Source organism: Geotrypetes seraphini, chromosome 4 (assembly GCF_902459505.1).
Source record: "Geotrypetes seraphini chromosome 4, aGeoSer1.1, whole genome shotgun sequence".
Taxonomy (NCBI): Eukaryota; Metazoa; Chordata; class Amphibia; order Gymnophiona; family Dermophiidae; genus Geotrypetes; species Geotrypetes seraphini.
The window spans coordinates 130,654,095-130,675,558 of record NC_047087.1 but is presented as its reverse complement, the minus strand read 5'-3'; the positions used below and the strand labels follow the sequence as shown (position 1 = coordinate 130,675,558).

The 21,464-nt window shown below is 47.0% G+C and overlaps 1 protein-coding gene across 1 annotated transcript in view; it reads right to left on the bottom strand.

The window, feature by feature from the left end:
- BACE2 (beta-secretase 2) overlaps positions 1 to 19,965 on the bottom strand; it is a 162,836-nt gene extending 142,871 nt beyond the window's left edge. The window contains exon 1 of the mRNA XM_033943013.1: positions 19,415 to 19,965. Within this exon, the coding sequence (XP_033798904.1) occupies positions 19,415 to 19,690 (276 nt within the window). The 5' untranslated portion in view covers positions 19,691 to 19,965. The remainder of the gene's footprint in view (positions 1 to 19,414) is intronic.
- Between the last annotated feature and the right edge of the window lie 1,499 nt (positions 19,966 to 21,464).

Here is a 21,464-nt window from a genome sequence, read left to right as displayed (position 1 = left end):
TACTGCGGCGACCATGGTTTACTGCGGTAAACAGTCCCCATGTCATTCTCTACCCTGCGCGCCTAGACCCTGAGGCTTAGTCAGCCCGAGATGAGGATGTAAAATACATCACTTCTAAGACAGCCTACTATCCTAACAAGCACAGTAATCTCTCCAGTATTAAGTGGCAAAATGGGTGGGGGAAGGGAAAACCCCAAGCACAGCGAAGGAAAAGCCCATTATAAATGGAAGCCCTGCATTCCATGACCAGAGAGGGAGCCATAGAACCCAGAACACATTTCGCCAGCATGGAAGTTTGGGGTGTGGCATACATACCTTAAACAGCTTGAGAGTGCAGGATTACACATTGCTGAGAGACACAGAGCCAGAGACTGCTAAAGCAATGGAGATTGGCAGCAGTGCCTCAGAGAAGGAGAGCCAAAACCTTGAGGCAAGTCCAGCATAATCCATGGAAATTGAATCAAATAATAATCATCTAGAAGCAACGGAAGTCTGCTGAAGGAAAATAGTGCTGTGTTAATGACCTGTGCTTAACTGAGATTGTGGGAAGTTAAAGGGACTGGCTCAGGCCAATTTAAAAGGAAAAACCAGGACAGAAATGTTTTTTCTTCCACTGATTTTGTATGCTTTGTTTTTTTAAGCAAACAGTTAAAGAGTTGTGTGGGTAGAGCCTGTGAAATCAGGGGGCTTATATGTAAACACTGCTATACATAGGGTTGCCAGGTTTTCCCGAAGGAAAATCCAGACCTTTGGCCATGCCTCTAGGACCGCCCAGTTCCACCCCAACCCCGCCCCCAGATGGCATCCACATGTGCGCGGACACGACTCACCACGTTGCATCCAGCAAGTGCTAATGCCCCTGCCCGACACAATTTTGTCGGGAAGATTTTCAAAACCCGGAGAAAGTGTCAGGTTTTGAAAAGCCATCCAGACCCCTGGACATATCTTCAAAAGGATGACATGTTCAGGGAAATCCTGACATCTGATAACCCTAGCTATACAGACTCAGCAACTCTTCCTCAGCGCTATGCGTGCTGGTGTGTAGCCAAGTATAAAAGACTATAGTTCATTGTTTGGTTTTTATATACCAGTTGTTGTTTTTCTAAAGCAAGAAAATAGGAGTCTAAAGGAGCCAGAGCGTGAATTTTTGTTTTGAGGACTCTTTTGGCTGAACCTTTGGACATTGAGGCCTTGATGCGATGAGTATCGGTAAAACCGTGTGGGTCTGCACCAATCCGATTTTTGGGCTAATTCAGAAAGAGATATTGATGCACTAAAAAGCTTGCATGCAAATGATTCACGTGGGTGTTCACCGTAATCCATGACTCTCCAATCCGATGGATCGCTGAGAGAGCAACTCTCACACATGCGCAGAGCCAGCAGGGGAAGCCTGAACAGCTGAGAGACAGGGGAAAGCCTCCTGCCACACTGTTTGGGGGAGGAAACCTTTTTTTTCTTCTTTTTTTAATGGCTGTGTGTGTTACACATGTACAATATCTGCCCCATTTTTTAAAAAAAAAGCCCCTCCTTCACTGATGACATCCCTCCCCAATGACCCCCAACGAACACACACTGGGAATTCCCCCCATGTGCTAGCAAAAATTGGCAGGAGGGATGAACATTCCCTCTTGCCATTCAACCCCCCCCACAAGACAAAAATGGCAGGAAGGATGCCCACTTTCTCCTGCCATGCCGCCCCTCCCGCGACAGTGAAATGGCAGGAGGGATGCCCTCTCTTGTGCCAGGCGCCTCCGCAAACAGCCCCTATCCTACCCCTTTCCACCCCCCCCCCCCCATTAAAGGCAAAAGGAATGCCAACACTAGAGAATGACATGGTGGCTGTTACCCGCCAAAACGGTGGGGGGGAAAAATAGTCACTGTGGGTACGGGGAGAAGGCCATTCACCACACCGTGGAGCGATGAATGGCATGGTCTCTGCAGTTAAGGGAGGGAACATGCGCGGTCACCAATTGTGCGCAGCCCCCTCCCTCCTTCCCAAAGGTCATCACCGCCTCCCGTCCGGGCATCTCCCTCCTTTCCCCTTACCTACAGGTGATTTATAATATTTTTTCTACAGGCTAACGGAGCTGCTTGTGGCTGCCAGAAAGTCCTCCTCCGACTCAACCGGAAACTGGAGTTGTGTCAGAGGAGGACTTTCCGGCTGCCACACGGAGCTCCGGCTGCTTGTAGAAAAAAAAATCTAAATCACCTGAAGGTAAGAGGAAGGGAGGGAGATACCCGGAGAGGCGGCGGTGGCTGAGGTAACGACGACGATGACGTCCAAGAAACTTTAGCAGCACTCATGTCCTCGATAAAGAAGCAGACTTTGGAGAAGAACGCTAAGTTATTAAGAGGGACACTCCTTTCTTCTCTCCGTGCAGTTTTAAAAAAGTTATCTGGATAAATTTGTCTTCCGCTGACTTAAGTAAACATGCTAGACAAATAATGGAAGAATGGAGGAAGGAGGACTATAATGGAAGAAGGGGGGAGGAGGACTATAGTGTTATTGGTCCTGCTCTTAGCCACATCATGAGGTCACCACTGACATTCTATTAGCTTGGCATTCAGTCAGTGTTTGCAAACACACATGCAGAACAGAATAAACAGTAAGGGTTTGGCTATGGTCTTGTGTCACGTGTGGGGAATGAGGGGAAGGTGCAGGCAGGGATCTGGCTCTGCATCTCTGAAACAAAGAGTAACAGCCGAAACATCTCAAGAGCCACACTTAGCTAGCTGGGTAAATTCTGAGATAGGAAGTTCCCTTTCCTAAGGCAGGGGTGTCAAAGTCCTTCCTTGAGGGCAGCAATCCAGTCGGGTTTTCAGGATTTCCCCAATGAATATGCATGAGATCTATTTGCATGCACAGCTTTGTATGCTAATAGATCTCATGCATATTTATTGGGGAAATCCTAAAAACCCGACTGGATTGTGGCCCTCGAGGAGGGACTTTGACATCCCTATCGTAAGGCGAAGGGAGTGAGGGAGATGTTTGGATCTCAAGAAGGGTGCTGCAGGAGGATGGAGAGATGGAGGGGGTGGAGAGGAACAGATGCTGAAGGGAAATGGGGAAAAGAGAGAGTCGGGAGAAGACGCTGAAGGGAAATGGGGGAAGAGAGAGATGCCAGACTATGGGGGAGTGGAGGGAAGAAGATGGGTGCCAGACCAATGGGGAGGAGGGGGAGAGGGAAGAGAGAGGCAGACAGTGGATGGAAGGAATTGAATGAGAAGATGAGGAAAGCAGAAACCAGACAACAAAGGTAGAAAAAAAAATGTCTATTTATTTTCTTCTTTTTTTTTTTTTTTTGCTTTAGGACAGGGTTAGGCAATTCCGGTCCTCGAGAGCCGGAGCCAGGTCAAGTTTTCAGGATATACACAATGAATATGTATGAGATGGATTTGCATGCACTGCCACCTTGAGGTGCAAATCTATCTCATGCATATTTATTGTGGATATCCTGAAAACCTGACCTGGCTCCGGCTCTCAAGGACCGGAATTGCCTACCCCTGCTTTAGGATAAAGTAGTATATTAGTTGTGTTGATAAACATTTATAAACAAAGCCCTGCCAGCTGAACATCTCTTTCTCTAGTTCAGCAGCCAGAACTTTGATTTATAAAATGATAATTGTACAGAATATTGTTTCTTTTTATACGTTAATAAAATAAGTTCAGTATAAAACTATTCAAAGTTTGTGTGAATGGGATCAGATGGTTTGCAGGGACGGGATGGGGACTGAGCTCATGGGGACAGGGACAGGATGGTGATAGGGACCGAGCTTGCGGGGACAGGACGGTGATGGGGACGAGGCGGAGACAGGGACAATTTTTTTCCCCCATGTCATTCTCTAACCAACACCCTCCTGCCACTGGAGGTCCCCCGAAATCCCACCCTCCGAACCCCCCCTGTACTTTTTAGAGAAGTTGGAGTGGGAGGGAAGCTCAGTCCATTCCACTCGTAGGCCCATTTCAAAATGGTGGTACTTTCCCTCTCCAATTCATCATGTGATACACAGGAAGGGGCCTAAAGTCTTATTGGCTCAGATACCTAAGGCCCCTCCCCTTGACCTTAGGTGTCTGAGCCAATCAGGCCCTAGGCTCCTCCCTCTATATCCCGGAATACAAGGGGAGGAGTCTAAGGCCATGACTGGGTCAATCAGAGTCTTTGACTCTTCCCTCTGTATCCCTCTGTAAGTCAAGCCAATCACTCCTCCCCCTTATATCCCAGGATACAGAGGGAGGAGCCTAAGGCCTTGCTTAGGGGGCATTCCTGCTGCCATTTTTGCTGGCATGGGGGGGAGGGTCGGTTCCCAGTGCCGGTTCGTCGAGGAGGGCCGTTGGTGGTGGGGGGTCTTTTTTTTTCTAATGGGGCATATATTGTCCATATGTAATATACATGGCAACTGTGCCCATTAAAAAAAAAGGTTAGACAGGTCTTGACCGGTCACTTTTTTGGGGATCGCTAAAAGCAATCACTTTTTTAGTGCATTGGGAAGCCATGTTAAAGCATCAATCGATCTACTAGTTTACATGGCATTTTAATATTAATCAGCTTATTTGCATGGTTGGATCGGGGAATGAGCAATCATACAGAAAACCAGACAATGAGCCGTTTTCTGGATCGGGTCTGCAAATGTGATTGTCGCTACAACTGTTAAAACAGGTTTGGTGATGATCGCTAGCTTTCATGCATCTCTGGGCCTCAGTTTGGTGTTTTGTTTTGTTTTTTTGAAGAGCCACGGGCCCAAGGACAGCGCCACAAAAGTGGTGTTCGTAGCCTTCCTATGACTGTTTGAAAAAAAATGGAGGACTGCTAAAGGGACTATTTATCATAAATAAACATAACCTGAGGAAGGGAGCATTCTGACCATGGCCTAAATTCACTAAGCTCACTGATCGTGTCCCTACCAGTTTGCAAGCCTTCTCTGACCCTGACCCGAGCCACTAACTTTCTGCCCGATCCGATCTGCACATGTAAATGAGGGGAAATGGCATGCAAAGCAGGAAGGCAATAATTCACTAAACTGAAGAAGGAACATCGATTGGGCTGGCCGATCCAAAAAGAAGCGATTGCTGAGGACCAGTCGCTCATGTCCTTGCCAACTGTCCTGCTCTCTGCCACCCTGAAATTCCAGCTCTGCAGCCCTGAAATAAAACATTTTAAACACATCTCCTGCTCTCTGCCAACTCTCCTGCTCTCTGCCGCCCTTCCCTGAAGTGCGAGCCCATGTTTTTAACCCGCGGGTTAAAAGCATGTTCTGTTCCTGGCTGCAGTGTATTCTGTTCCATATGGGGTGACCTCTTTTCCTAAAGCCAGGGACTAATGCTCTCTCCCTCTCCCGTCACCCCTCCATCTCTGTGTCCATTCAGCTCCTGAATTGAATTAGGAGCCATAATTTTGAGAAAGGTGCTTGAGCTTTCCGAGCTGGCGGCTTTGAACTTTTCCATCAGCGCTTTAAAATTCAGTTTCTCCATCCTCTTTCACTGCCTTTTACGTATGCTTTCCAGCACTGGAGATAAGACAGATGGGCAGAAGCGTGTTCTTTTCCATTAGAGCCCCCCCCCCCTTCCTTCCTTGTTTTGACCTCGCTTGTGCGGAGAGCATGCGCATGCGCAGGCCATGAATATGGTCTGCACATGCGTTAGGATAGCTCTAGGGTCACTGTGGGGCGTACCTTCGATCACATTAATTTGCATGCAGAGGCGTAGTGAATCGATCGCCTGGGAAGACTCAGCCACGGATTGCCCACGGATCGTATCGGATAGGTGAGTTTAGTGAATCTAGCCCCATATGTTAAAGTTTGAAGTGGCTAACAATAAAAATCGGGACACTTTACAGACATCAAAGGTTTGAGTGTATCCGTTTTGAGACTTGGCTATAACTAACTTTCTGCATTATTGACCACCAGCAGCTCCTCCAGTGAAGAACAGCTTTAATTCATTTCGAATCTTGCCATTGACCAACGCCTAGACTCTTGCCTTCAGCGCTGGTGGGTGACAAGCATTGGGTGAGTAAGTAGGAGGAATGTGTCTGGTACATGCACACAAGAGCTATGTATTAAGCTAAACTCTTGTGTGCAAACCCAGACAAACTGGGATGCAGGGAGCCCATGTACAGAAAACAGAAATCTGCTTTTTTTTTGGGGGGGAGAGCTAGGACCAGATCTACAAAGACATTCTTCAGTGGGATTTCACGGCCACATTTTTCAGCCTGATGTTCAAGGATGTTAATTTTCTGAAGTCTTGCCATAATGACCAGTTTATTTTCAAAGTGGGTAATGCATTTTTGTGCACAATGTTTTAGATTTTCTGGACTTCAGAAAAGGCATTCCTTCTTTGAAAAATCTCTTCAAATAACCCAACACCAGCTCCTAGCTGGCGTTAATTTACCGCATTAGGGCAGTGTTTTCTTGTGCGCTGTTTCTCTGAGTATGGCGCAGAATACTTGATGGTCTCATTTGCATCAATTTTAATGCTATTTGCAGCTATCTTTGGCATGCAAGTTGTATCCAGCATTGATGCCCTGCAAACATCCTGCACACCCTAATGCCAGTGCTAGTCCAGCACTAATCAGCTCTAGCATTGGTGTTAGGTTCTGGTTCTAAGCATCAGCCCATGAGGAAGGCAGAACGGTCCTGGTCCCAATTTTCCTCAGTGCAGCCCCCAAGTTCATCAGGTCAGCAGCAGGGCATATGTTTAATCTGCAAATTCCCACAGCTCTTTTTGCATGACTGGTGCCAAGGCAGCAGGAGATGATTTCAAATTTGATGTTTTTCCTGCTGATGGCCGGGGGAGCATCAAGAATACACTTAGGAAGCAAATCGGAGGGCAGAAGAGGCTAGCACGGCATTCAATCAGGCAGGGATTGTACTATTTAAGTTGCACATTAGGATAGAGAGTTGCGCGGGGACAGAAATCCCACCCATCCCCGCCCGTCCCCGCCAGGATCTTCTCTGTCCCCACCCGTCCCCGCCAGGATCATCTCCGTCCCCACCCATCCCCGCAAGGAATTACCTTCATCCCCGCCCGTCCCCATAAAAAGCAGCAATTACTTCTGACAGGATCATCAGTTCCACAGTTTCTTTTGTGTTTGCGCTGCTGTTTTCCTTGTGGAATCTCTTTGATGGAACCCATTTTTTCTTTTCTATTCAGGTAATTAACTTATAAACCCCCTCTTTTACTAAGGCTGACGTGTCCATTAAATTATATGGACGAACCCTGCTTCCAAAGCCTTCCATCCCCGTGGGAGTCACGTTGGCTAGAGCGGGGTCCCTGTGGGAGTCCCGTGGGTTAGGGGGGATTCCCATGGGACCCCCTTGGGACCCGTGGGATTCCCGCGATCCCCGTTCCCGTGCAGACCTGTACATTAGGAGTCATAGTCCAGGAAAAGGGGAAAGAGATTGGGACTTGTATACCGCATTTTTGTAGTTATACAACCACTCTCAAAGAGGTTTGCATACAGGTACTTAAAGCATTTTCCCTACCTGTTCTGGTGGGCTCACAATCTATCTAAAGTACCTGGAGTAATGGAGGATTAAGTGGCTTGCCCAGTGACACAGGGAGCAGCATGAAGTTTGAACCCACAACCTCAAGGTGTCACTGAGGCTGGAGCTCTATGCCACATTTTGATCTGGGCATCACTGTTGATACGTTGAAACTATCTGCTCAGTGTGCAGCACTGGTTAAGAAAGCAAAAAGAATGTTAGGAATATATATATATATATATATATATATATATATATATATACTAGCTGATGTTCCGGCGTTGCACGGGTATTTAATTATAGCAATAACACTGTAAATGGATTCAAATAAAGATACTTTATAGTGGTGAATGAAAATATTTTTTTACAGCTTTATAAAAAGTACAATAATCAAATTATAATGTGAAATATTTGACAAAATGAATACAATACAACTAACACAAAACTTGATTATAAACAACATTTTTAGTTTCACCTCCAGGAGCAAGAACATATACATTCTTGGGTGAACCCACCCTTCCCACGTGTGCAGGTGGGCCGCGAGAACCCCAGAACATATCACCCCAGGTAGTGAGGGATCTGCATTAGAGAATGACACGGTGAAAAAATTGGTCCCCGTCACCACCCCGTCCCCGTCTCACCATCCTCTGCACCGCCCCGTCACCGCCATTCCCTTCACCGCCCCGTCACCGCCACTGCCACCCCATTCACCGCCCCGTCACCGCCACTGCAACCCCATTCACCGCCCCGTCACCGTCACCGCTGCATATATAAAAGCCTCAAACGGGTACGATTTTAAATACTTTTCTTTATTTACGTATAAAGGAAACATTCTTTAAAACTTTAAAACTTAGTTAAATATTAGTTAATAACTATACAAAAACAAACACGACATGTACTTTTAATGCTTACAATGTTAGCCTACATGGTAAGTAGACGCAGCCGCTGTACCTAATCGCGGCAAAGATCTCCCTGCCGTGATTAGCATAGTGACCGCGGCTACGGCTGCAAGTCTCCCCTCCCCCAGCGATCACGACAGGAGGGCACCCAACCCCTCCTGTAGACCCCCCCCAACGGCCCTCCCGACAATCGCAGCAGAAGGGTACCCAACCCCTCCTGCCGGTCCTCCCAATGGCCTCCCCTAAGATCGCCGGCAGGAGGGTACCCAACCCCTCCTGCTGGAGCCCCCCCGACGATCGCAGCAGGAGGATATCCAACCCCTCCTGCCAGCTCCCCAACAGCCCCCCTATGATCACTGGTAGGAGGGTGCCCAACCCCTCCTGCCGGCCCCCCCAACGGCCCCCTATATCGCCAATAGGAGGGTACCCAACCCCTCCTGCTGGACCCCCCCCAACGAACCCTCCCACCCCGGAACCCCCTTAGTCTTACTTTCCAAGTTGGACCGGACGGCTCCTCACACATATGGCCAGCAGGCTTGCCTCCGTCCAAATAAGGCGGACCCGCCCCTACCCTGCCCAACCCACAGGATCCTAGGGCCTGATTGGTCTAGGCACCTAAAGCCACTCCCGCTATAGGAGGGGCCTTAGGTGCTTGGGCCAATCAGGCCCTAGGATCCTGTGGGTTAGGCAGGGGAGGGGAGGGGCGGGCCCGCCTCATTTGGACGGAGGCAGGCCTGCTGGCCAGACGAGCGAGGAGCTGTCCGGTCCAACTTGGAAAGTAAGACTAAGGGGGTTCCGGGGTGGGAGGGTTCGTTGGGGGGGGGTCCAGCAGGAGGGGTTGGGCACCCTCCTATTGGCGATATAGGGGGCCGTTGGGGGGGGCCGGCAGGAGGGGTTGGGCACCCTCCTACCAGTGATCATAGGGGGGCTGTTGGGGAGCTGGCAGGAGGGGTTGGATATCCTCCTGCTGCGATCGTCGGGGGGGCTGTTGGGGTAGGCAGGAGGGGATGGGTACCCTCCTGCTGCGATCGTTGGGGAGGGCTGGTTCTGTCGGCATGAAGGGCTGAGCACCTTCCTGCCGGCGATCGTCGGGGGGGGGGGCGGGTTCTATTGGCAGGAAGGGTTGATCTGACAAATGAGGAGCCAGTATATTGGGGGGCGGAGTCAATGCGGCAACGTGCAAGTTGGATCGAGAGTTGGAGGAGACAGACAACATGGCGGAGACATCAAACACCCGGTCACGAACACGGTGAAACACAGGTAAATAGCGGTTCCTAGAAGGGGGTACATTGGCCTGCGGGGACAAATCTTTTCACCGTTTTTGCGGGCGTGTCTGCGGCGATTTGGCTTTGGAGTCTCCATAACCCGCAGCCAAACCGCAGCCACGCCGCAGCTGCCTGCGGGGATCGCTCCCCGTGTCATTCTCTAATCTGCATATCAAGTTTCGTTCAAATCGGTCCCACAGCTTTTTACATTTTTTCCATTGACTTGAATGGGTGAAATCAGATTTTCTGTTTGTAGCACCGCCCATGTGTGCAGGTGGGCCGCGAGACCCCCAGAACATATCACCCCAGGTAGTGAGGGATCTGCATACCAAGTTTCGTTCAAATTGGTCCCACAGCTTTTCACATTTTTTCCATTGACTTGAATGGGTGAAATCTGATTTTCTGTTTGTAGCTCCGCCCATGTGTACAGGTGGGCTGCGAGACCCCCAGAACATATCACCCCAGGTAGTGAGGGATCTGCATACCAAGTTTCGTTCAAATCGGTCAAGCCGTTTTTGCGTGATCGCGGCACATACACACATACACACACACAGACACACATACATACCTCCGATTTTATATATATAGATATATATATATTCCTAACATATATATATATATGTGTATCTGTGTGTGTGTGAATGTATGTATGTATGTTCAGCATAACTGTGAAACGCATGGAGAGAATTCAACCAAACTTAGTATACATATCACTTAATATCTGGGGAAAAATAACAATGCTGTAGCAATGCCTCCAAGGAAACGTAAAGCAATTGGCCAAGTGCAATCAAAGGCTAAAAAAATGAAACAACAGCATAGACAAGAAACTCCCAAGGACAGGAATACAAGACTTGCAATGCAGCGAGAGAGAGCTTCAGAGATTGGGATAAATAACCGGGATAAATACATACCTAGGCAACACCAGGCATTAATAAAGGGAAAGAAGAACAAAACTGAGACTATAATAATGCCTTATTATCACTCAATAATGCAACTGCACCTCGAATATTCTGTGCAATTCTAGTCACTACATCTCAAATACGATATAGTGGAAACAGAAAAGGTACTGAGGAGGGAGACAAAAATGAAAAAGGGGTGGGACAACTTCCCTAAGAGGAAGGATACAAAAGCTAGGGCTAGTTAACATTATTCCCCCTATCAGGCGCACTCCAGCTGTTCTGCACAGGGTGCCTTGCTGGATTGCAAGAAAGGTGTTGGCAGACCCTGATCAGTGGCATAGTAAGGGTGAGGGGCATCCGGGGGGTGGTGCCTGCCCCCCCCTGCCTCGCACATGCCCCTTCTTTTTCCCCATACCTTTTAAACTTTTCCGGCATGAGCAGCATGCCCACGTCGGTGTCAGCATGCCTTTTGGCATCACTTCCTAGGCGCAGGTCCCAGAACTGATGTCAGAGAGTGCGCCAATGCGGGCAGCAACCTCGCGCCAGGGAAGTAAAAAAAAGGTACAGGGGAAGGCAAGGGGCATGCGCGCGTGGCAAAGAGAGAGCGAGGGAGTGGAGAGGGGGAGGGGTGCCGGGCCCTTGGGAAGACTGTGCCCAGTGCAGACCGCTTCCCCCTCCCCCGCACTCCCCTTACTATTACACTGACACCAATATATCTTAGCAAAGATTATATATGCAGTTCCTATTCTCTGATAAACTGATGTATTACAACCCCAAATTATTACACTGCTCCAGTGCAGGTATCACAAAGGCCAAAAAAAATCCAGTGTCTGGCAAGCTGCATGTTCCATAATAACTAGAAGTCCCCAGGAAAGTGGAGAGGCTTCAGCAGTGGACCTGTTCGGCAGGTTTCACAGGGAACCTAGGAGGCCAAAGGTTCAGGCAACAGATACATGGGCATTGCTTGCTATTTAGATATGGCTAAGTATGGTGTACAACAGATGACAATAAAAAAACCTGGACAAGGAAAAATCCTGCTGGCAGCCGGTCTCTGGTTGACTGTTGGGATTTATTTCAACTGTAAAGGCAGAATTGACTGGATGATGATTTTGTTCATTTACTATAGATCTTAGGAATTTGCACTGAATCCTTCATCAGCCACATACACTCAGTACAGCAGAGGGAAAGTATGTGCCTGATCAGCTGACACCTTACCTCCTCCTCGAGCAAGTCCACTAAAGTTATCACATGATATCCCATGACAGGCATCAGGGCCTCAAGAAAAGAAGCTTTTCAAAGGGGTTTTTGGCTGCTGGTTTAAATCTTTACTAATCTAAAATGAACTTTGCATCATCTGCTCATATCATGCCATGACATTATTTTACCACAAATGTCTATAGCTTAATAATTCAAAAAGCACAATTTGCCTGCTTCCCTGCGTTGTTGCCTGTTTTATTTATAATTCATCTCTTTTTGCTCCAGTATGTTATTTCTTACATTTTTTATCCTTTATTTTTTATCAATCTTTCTTTTTCTTATTGAGCAAACTGAGCAGAGCAACAGAGAACATTTGTATAAGATGATACTCATGAACAAAGAGGAAAAGTAAAACCAAAAACAATCAGACATGGACATAACTATTCTACAGTAGTCTTATTATAGAACTTCATTTCAAGAAGACCCTCTCCTCTTTATATCTTCTCCCTCTCCTCCCCTTAAATTCCTGGGTTATCAATCCAGTCCTTGGGACACACCCAGCTAGATTTTCAGAATACCCACAATGAATATGCATGAGATTGGAGGTCATGCTGCAAATCCATCTCATGTATATCCATTGTAGATGCCCTGAAAACCAGGCTGGTTGGGTGTGTTCCGAGGACTGAGCTAAGAACTCCTGCAGTAGGAAGGACTATGGGTAATACAACACCCTGGTCTATTGCATCATTCTCTTGTCTCATGTTCTCTCTTTTGCTTGACCTATTCCTTTGGGCCCAAGTTACGAACAGCTCCCAGATCTTTTTGAATCTCTTCAGTCAACTTGTGATACAGAACTATTCACCCAGGAACTTGAGGATACCCTTCAAGTTTTGTCAAACTCAGAGACAACTGTTGCAATTCAGTAGAGAGCTTGGCAGCATTTTGCTCCACTTCCTCCAGTATTAGTTGCAGCAAAAATAAATAAAACTGTTTATATTTTTATATTATTGATGATAGAAGGGTATACCATCTACAACCAGTACACACCTTGTTTAGAAATCTTCTTATATAAATCTGTTTTTCAAATGTCTGGCTTGTTTCTGCTTTACACTTGCAGGGAGCACCGATAACAATCAGGATAGTAGTACCCCCTCCCCCCCCCTTGATTTATTTTCATAATAATGAAAGCAGCTAACTTGCAAAATTTTGACATATCTCTTACAACATGGAAATCAGGGGGTATCTTAATGACTACTTTCACTAATCACTGCCAAAATTTTCCTCAACTTGTAGCTTATATTTTAAGAGGTAAAATAGTTCTCTATCAGTATAACACACCACACCTCCCTCTTCCATCAGCTATACATAGAAACATGATGACATAAAGGCCAATTGGCCCATCCAGTTGCCCATCCGCAGCATCTACTATCTCCTCCTCTCCCCAAGAGATCCCATGTGCCTGTCCCATGCTTTCTTGAATTCAGACACTGTCTTTGTCTCCATCACCTCTACCGGGAGCCTAATCCTCGCATCTACCATCCTTTCTGTAACAAAGTACAGTGGTGCCTCGCATAACGAACGCCTCGCACAGCGAACGCTGCGCACAACGAACTTCTTGTCTTGATTCGTACAACGGACTTCGTTTCACACAATGAAGTCGCCCGAGCTGCATCCTTCCGCACAGGCACTGCGCTTAACTGCCCTCTCTCACTTGTTTCCCCCGATTATCCAGCATCTAGCCCTCCCCCCCAAACACTTCCTGTTTCCAGCGAGGCGGCCCGCGTCAGAGGGGACGGGGTATCGAAGCGCGAGCGAGCTGCGGAAGTGGTGTTGGTGGTGGACGGCCTCAGGTATGAGTTAGGATGGTGGGGTGGGGAGGGGAGGCCTGAGAGCGAGCATGCGCGCACAGGGAGGAGACGGGGAGAGACGCGCTGGATTGGCAACGGTTGCTCTCTGTCGCCTCCCGGCTCCAGCGGCGTGACAGTTTTCAAACATGCGCGTGGTTCTTTCTAAGCAGAACCACCAGCTTTAACGGCGTTGACTCCCGACTACAGCCTCCAACAGATGACTGCTTCCCATTGCATCCGGCCGCTGGCAGGTCTCGCGCGCAGCAGCCAATGGGTGCCAGCCACGAGTCGGCCAGCACCAGAGGGGGGAATCAGGAGAGACGAGCATCAGAGGGTGGAGGAGAGGCAAGGTAGAAGAAGAAAATCAGAGAGGAGGAGAGAAGCAGAGAGAGAGAGATTGGACAAAGAGGAGGGGATGGTGAAGGAGGAAGAGAACAGAAAAGGAAAGCATAGGAGGAGCATTAGAGAGGGAGAGGAGAAGACAGTTTGCCAGCCTGAGAAACTCCCTAACCCCTTATGCTGCTGCACAGGGAAATGGGGAAAAATGACAGACAGACAGCGGGAGGGAGGGAGACAGAAAGAAAGAAAGAAAGACACAGGGGCAGTGAGAGGGACAGAAAGACAGACAGAGATAAAAATAATAACAAAAAATTTATCTTTTTTTATGTCACCTTAGCATATTTTATGCTACAGAACAAATTATTTTTTTTTACATGTATTGTTATGGGAAAACGCGTTTCACATAACGAACTTTTCGCATAACAAACTTGCTCCTGGAACCAATTAAGTTCGTTGTGTGAGGCACCACTGTATTTCCTTAGATTACTCCTGAGCCTGAGCCTATCACCTTTTAACTTCATCCTATGCCCTCTCATTTTGTAGCTTCCTTTCAAATGAAAGGCTTGCCTCATGCGTATTTATAGCTTGTTAAACCTGTGGCCATAAAATATTGGTTGGTATAATCCAGACTGATAGTAATCTTTATATGTGTCAAAAAATGTGTCCAGATTATATTGATTCAACAAACCTGACGCCTCAGCCCCACCACTCCACCGCAATATTAAATTTAAAGAGCGGGAGATTTACTATGGGTGCCTCATCATTGGCTGTCGGGTTTATACCGTAATTCAAATCGCTGTATTTATTTATTTTATATTTAAATATTTTTTTTAAATTTTTAGCCTTTAAACTTTAAACTTTAAGAAGTTTTAAGAAATAAATATTCCAAGACTCTTCAATTTATGAATGCCATGATTCTAAAAGTACTTAATACTTATCTCAGCATAGACCCAGGGAGTCAGACCCGACATGTTTCACAGAATTGTGTTTTATCAAGGGTCTCCCAAGGGCGCCGCTGCCATCCGACTCCACTACCAGAATATAGTGGAGTCGGATGGCAGCGGCGCCCTTGGGAGACCCTTGATAAAACACAATTCTGTGAAACATGTCGGGTCTGACTCCCTGGGTCTATGCTGAGATAAGTATTAAGTACTTTTAGAATCATGGCATTCATAAATTGAAGAGTCTTGGAATATTTATTTCTTAAAACTTCTTAAAGTTTAAAGTTTAAAGGCTAAAAATTTAAAAAAAATATTTAAATATAAAATAAATAAATACAGCGATTTGAATTACGGTATAAACCCGACAGCCAATGATGAGGCACCCATAGTAAATCTCCCGCTCTTTAAATTTAATATTGCGGTGGAGTGGTGGGGCTGAGGCGTCAGGTTTGTTGAATCAATATAATCTGGACACATTTCATGCGTATTTATGCCATGTAGGTATTTAAGCGTCTCTATCATATCTCCCCTCTCCCGCCTTTCCTCCAAAGTACAGTACTCCCCCTGATATTCATGGGGGTTCTGTTCCAGGAACCCCCACGAATGCTGAAAAACCGTGAATACAGTTTTTAGTGGGGGAGACAAGAGAGGGCAGCCGGAGAGGCAGGAGAGAGCAGCTGGAGCGCCGGCGAGTGAAGGAAATCACTCACGGTATGCTCCGACCGCCTCTTTCTGTACTAAAGTCGGGCTTCACCAATCAGGAACCTAATGTGAAGGGGGTCAGTGATCACTGGAGGAGTGTGTGGGGGTCTTTATGTTGTCTCTGCAGTGGTTGTTTGGTCACTTTGGATACCTTTTTGCCACTTACACCTGCTTTTACATCGTCTCACAATGTATAAGTTTCATGAAACATCCGATTATCCCTGCAGGACGACTAAGTCTAGGTCAGCCCACATTCCACCTTAACCACTCCTCCAGATATGCCCCTTTTAGCTCAGGACAAACAGCGGCATTCAGAGGCCTAAAAAGTCTCTGGATACATCCAGAATGTCAGTTTGTTTATTGGCACTTGGACAATTTGAATGGGTTTTTAGACATGTTTAAGTTTCGATTATGAGCTCCATGATATCTTATGATCTCCAGATGGAAAAGCTCTATGGGCACAGTGTTAGTACCATGGTAAATGTTAGAAGTATATTTTAGAGACTTATCATATTGTGGCTTAGGAGTGAGGTTTGTTACTGTCATGGTATGCACAAAAATAACCAATTTGGAGACACTGAACATTAGTTGGATTTTGGAAAGGGAAAGTTTTAAAATAGGGGAGAAACCAGGATTGTTTAGTAGCCTGACCTCACCACCCTGTGCTGTTCCCTGAACATAATATGGAATATTTTCCCATTACAAATGGCTATAAATAGATTTAAATCGCATGGTTTGTTAAGTCAAATGTAGACCAGAGGTTTACCATATCTTCTGAATGCTTTCCTAACAGCTCTCCCTTGTTACTCTTAGCTACAGATGTTCTATATTTTTCATATTTGGTTGTGTTTCCAACTCAACAGCAATGAATATTCCCTCTGCACCCCAAATATGGTCATCAAGTTAAGGTCCTAGGTCTGCCTCTTGTATGTGAATTGGCACTGCAGGTTCCACAGTAGTTCCCACACCTGTCCTGGATGAACCCCTAGCCAGTTAGCTTTTCAGGATTTCCAGAATGAATATTCACAAGAGAGATTTGCATGCATCTTCCCCACTGCATATAAATCTCTCTCATGTATATTCATTGTGGATATCCTGAAAGCCTGATTGGCCAGGGGTTCCTCCAAGACAGGTTTAGAAACCACTAAGATAACAGAACAAACCTAAAGTAGAGATTCTCAATCCAGACCTCGGGCCACAACAAACCAATAGAGTTTTCATGGTATTCACAAAGAATATGCCTCCGCTGTATGCCAATTTCTCTGATTCATATTCATTATAGGTATCCTGAAAACTTGGTCACTTGCAAAGTCTCCCTCTTTGGTATTAATAAGGCAGCAGAAAATGCTGACAAAATGTCTGCTCAAGCAGTGAAAGGCAGAACTGAAAGTGACAGGCGACATCCCACTGGGCAGTCTCTTACTGGCTTGCTAACTTGATGCCAGAGCAGAGGCATTAGCAGTGCAAGGCCCACTTTCTTGTTTTTGTGGTGCAGTGGTTAGAGCTACAGCCTCAGCACCTTGAGGTTGTGGGTTTGAATCCTGCACTGCTCCTTGAGACCCTGGGCAAGTCACTTAATCCCCATTGCCCCAGGTACATTAGATACAGCGGGAGTCCTCCGGGACAGTTAGGGAAAAATGCTTGAGTACCTGAATAATTTGTAATCCGCATAGAATTATGTTCTTATTAAAAAGAAACTTGTTTGTTGACCTTTATTTCTACATATTCATGTTGACTAATATGGCAACCCGATAAGAGCAGAGATCGTGGGGCTATCTCTACTGGTCCTTGTGACACAAAGTCAGCTAGTAAATGTATTTAGAACATCTCGGGTTATTGACTCTCTTCCCATCTTCAGCATACCATTCATTTTCCCAGTCCTATATTCATGACACTGTAGCAATGTGTGAGATATAATATGTGGCACACAGCCTCCATAGACAGTTGTGCATCCCCCCAACCAGGACAGAATTAACTAATAGGCCAAGTAGGCACGTGCCTAGGGCCCGAAATGGTCATGGGGGCCCGATGAAGGAGGGTATCAATATTATTTTTTTCCAAATGGCGATGGGCCCCTCCAGCATCGATTGGCAACGCGCCCCCCCCCCCGATCGGCAACGTGGGCCCAACCCCGATCGGCATCACGGGCCCCACCCCGATCGACAGAAAGTAAGACAAGCAAGCAACGCGGCTAAGAATGGCAATGGGAACTGTAATTGTGCAAGCGGTGCTGCTTGCCCAAAGCTTCCCTCTGACGCAGCGTCCTGTTTCCGCCTGGGCGCATGGTGGGGTGGGGCAGGGGGCCCAGTGTACTTGTGTGCCTAGGGGCCATCAACGAATTAATCCAGCCCTTCCTCCAACCATCTCCTTACCCAACCCATCCATACCAAGGCAGGGCTAGAGTGAATGAACATAACTGGGAGCTGTAGGCTATGAGTTACCACAGGAAAGTTCTGTTTGCAAAGCAGTAACATGTACAAGTAGTTTAGTTCTCTCCTTCTGAGCTTGTTTTTACATCCCCCCCACACAAAAACTAAAAAGAAAGGGTGCTTAAGAAACAGGAGAGAGGTAAAGCTAGACACCAGGCACTTCACTGCCTGTTATTTCCTGTCTGGACCTCATCTGGGGCATTTCCTGATACTCTTTGGTTTACCACGGCCATCCAAAAAGTTTGGAGAAACAACAAATACAAGTAATTATATTGCACAGAGCTCATTTCACACCCGACTTTGAGTCTTTTTCAGTTACCATAAGAAAAAGAACTCTTTGGAGGCCCTTTACAAAGGGCATAAACCACAGATCTATCCCCTTCTTAAAAGAAACAAACTAACATGGACATAGCTGTTCCAAGGTAAATGAAGGAGCGAGACCTTTATTCAGAGCCTAGGCGGCTCATTACGTCTGTTCTCTGGCAACAAATACCGCTCAAAGAGTATTTTAAAAGAGATCTCACTAAATAAGGGACTGAACTGCAACAATACAAAGTGTAATGTAACTACAGTGGTACCTCGGTTTACGACTGCACCGGTTTGCGAGAGTTTTGCAAGACGAGCAAAACATTCGCAAAATCGGCGCCTCGGAAACCGAGTGTGCCTCGATTTACGAGCGCCCCCCCCCCCCCCGCGATCCAGCTCCCCCCGCTCGCATCGCACCCCCCCCCCCCCGCCACGATCCAGCATGCTCCAGGCACCCATCCACCCACCCGATCACATTCCTTACCCCCATTTGGCACCAGCACTGGCACCAATGCACAGGACATGCTGGTGCCCGAAGATCTGCCTTCTTCTTCGCGCTGGGCCTTGAGCATCTGTGCATGCTCAAGGCCTTCAGGTTCCTGTTCTCTCCGAGATTCTCGGATCTCGGAAAGAATGGGAACCCGAAGGCCTTGAGCATGCGCAGATGCTTAAGGCCCAGCGCGAAGAAGAAGGCAGATCTTCGGGCACCGGCATGTCCTGTGAGTTGGTGCCGGTGCCGGTGCAAAATGGGAGTAAGGAATGTGATCGGGTGGGTGGGTGCCAGGGGCATGCCAGATTGCAGCAGGGGGAGGTTACGATGCGAGCGGGGGGTGCCGGATTGCGGGGGGGGGGGGGGGCACCATGCCGGTTCTTGGGAGGTAGAGCAGCACCGCTGGCCTCGGGGGATGGGGGTGGGTGGGAACGAATCAAGTGAGTTTCCCTTAGTTCCTATGGGGAAACTCGCTTTGATGTACGAGTATTTTGGTTTACGAGCATGCTTCTGGAACGAATTATGCTCGTAAACCAAGGTTTCACTGTATTTGTATATGACACCGTCTCCCCTTTATACTTCTCAGTCACCCAATCCCCTCCCCCCTTATCCTTTGCATACCTTTTGGGGTGGAGTTCCTATCAGCATCTCCAGGTAGTATCCTCTTCCAGAATTTCCCTGTAGATTGTCCACCATAGTTAAAAAGTTGATTTTGGCTCCAGGTTCCAGGGCCAGAGATAAGCCCCCAAGTTCCTGCTGCTGGGATGAGTTCACAGGCTTAATCTTCCGGGGCGTCTTTACCATGGCTGAAGACATATTCAAGGGGAGGACAATTTGGGAATCACAGCCAGTTCCCATCAAGATGAGGAAGTAGCTAAAAGTCCAGGGTAGCTTCATTCTGGCAGTAAACCCTCTTAAACCCACCTCTTCCTAAAAACCCACCAAAAACACAGGCCCTTCAATTCATTTGATTTCAAATTGTCAAGTCATTGAGGCGGATTTCTGACATATGTTAATGCTCTCTTTTAAATTAATCATAGGGGCAAAGCAGCAAAAATTTAAGTCAGACCCAAGACGGAAACATACCCAGCCCTAGAAAACTTAGAAAACAGCTGCCCGGAGCTCTAGTAGGAATGAATAGCTAACCTTCTTAGTCACATATTTACACACAGACTTCCCAGCTGAAAAGGATGTAATGTGACCCAGCCAGGGGTGTTTCTGGAGAAAGTTTCAAAGCTGCCTTAAAGTGGCAAGCAGTTCGACAGCAGTACCCAGGCATTCTGTTCACTACGTATTTCTCTACCCTGAATCCAGGACTTGCCTTTAAAATAATAGCAACGGAGCAATGTATCTCTGCAGGGTTTCTTTTTTTTTATTTCATATTTCTATTCAAATTTACTGGGAAGTGAAACATTCTTCTATTTGTTTTCAATAAAAACATTTAAACTAGAAGGCTTCAAACACAATAAAGTGCTTTTTTATTCATGGGAAAACAATTTGCTTAAATTTAATAGAAAAGTGAGAACCAAATCAAGCAGCAGAGCTGCCAAATAGCAGGTGCTCTCCATGGACAGCAGGCATATATTCTCACATGTGGGTGGTCACCCACGGAAACCAGGTATGGGCACAATGAAGTGCATTGTCACTTTAAATTTTTTTGGCAGTGCCTATACCATGCAACCTCAGCTTGCAGGACCATAAGTTCAGTAAAAAAGCTAACTAGAGGAGGTGGGAAGGTTATAAGAATATATGTCTGCTGTCCTCAGAGAACATCTGCTACAGATAATCTTTGCTTTCTCTGAGGACAAGCAAGCTTTATATTCTCACACGTGGGGCTCCCAGGCTGCCAGGATCATGGCTCTGGATGAGGATAATGGATATATAAACATGAGCCTGACAAACCCCAAGTGGGTTGGAGGAAAAGTTAGCACTCGGGAAGTAAAAAGATTCTGTAGAACTACTTGGCCAAACTTACTGTCTCTTTGGGAGTTTTGTTCCAAACAATGGTGAAAATTAAAGGTATGGACTGAGGACCAAGTGGCCACTTTGCAAATGTCTTCAATGGATACAGAGCAGAAATGAGTTACCAAAGCAGCCACAGCTCAGACACTATGGGCTGTTAACATAGCCCTGCAGCGTTAGTCCAGCCTGAGTATGTGTGAAGGAGATACAGTCCACCAGCTAGTGGTGTAGTGCCCCAGGCACTGTCTTGGGCTCAAGCTATGGGGGAAAGAGATGCATGAAGGGAAGACAGTTGCAAAGAGAAAAGAAGATATGGTGGACCTGGGAGTAGTACAGAGGGAGTGAGATATAAAGGATGAGAGGGTAGAGTCGTTGAAAAGAGAAAGATGGTGGACCTGGGGGGAGGGAGGGAAGTTAGGAGGGAGGAAGAAATGTTAAGTCTGGGAGTGGAAGGGAGAGAAAGATGCAGCATCTCTTTTTTCCCCCTCCCTTCCTCCCTTTCATTGTTCAGCATCAAGGGGAAAGGGAATAAAAACAACAGAAAAGAGAGGGAGAGATGTTGAACCATGGGGAGCGAGGATGATAGATGGACCCATGGGGGGCAGGAGGGAAGAGAGGTGGGATAAGATGATACTAGGACAGTGGTCTTCATTGCAAGGCTCGTGAGCCTATCCAGAATTTTATCCTCCTCCCCCTCCCTTCCACTCCC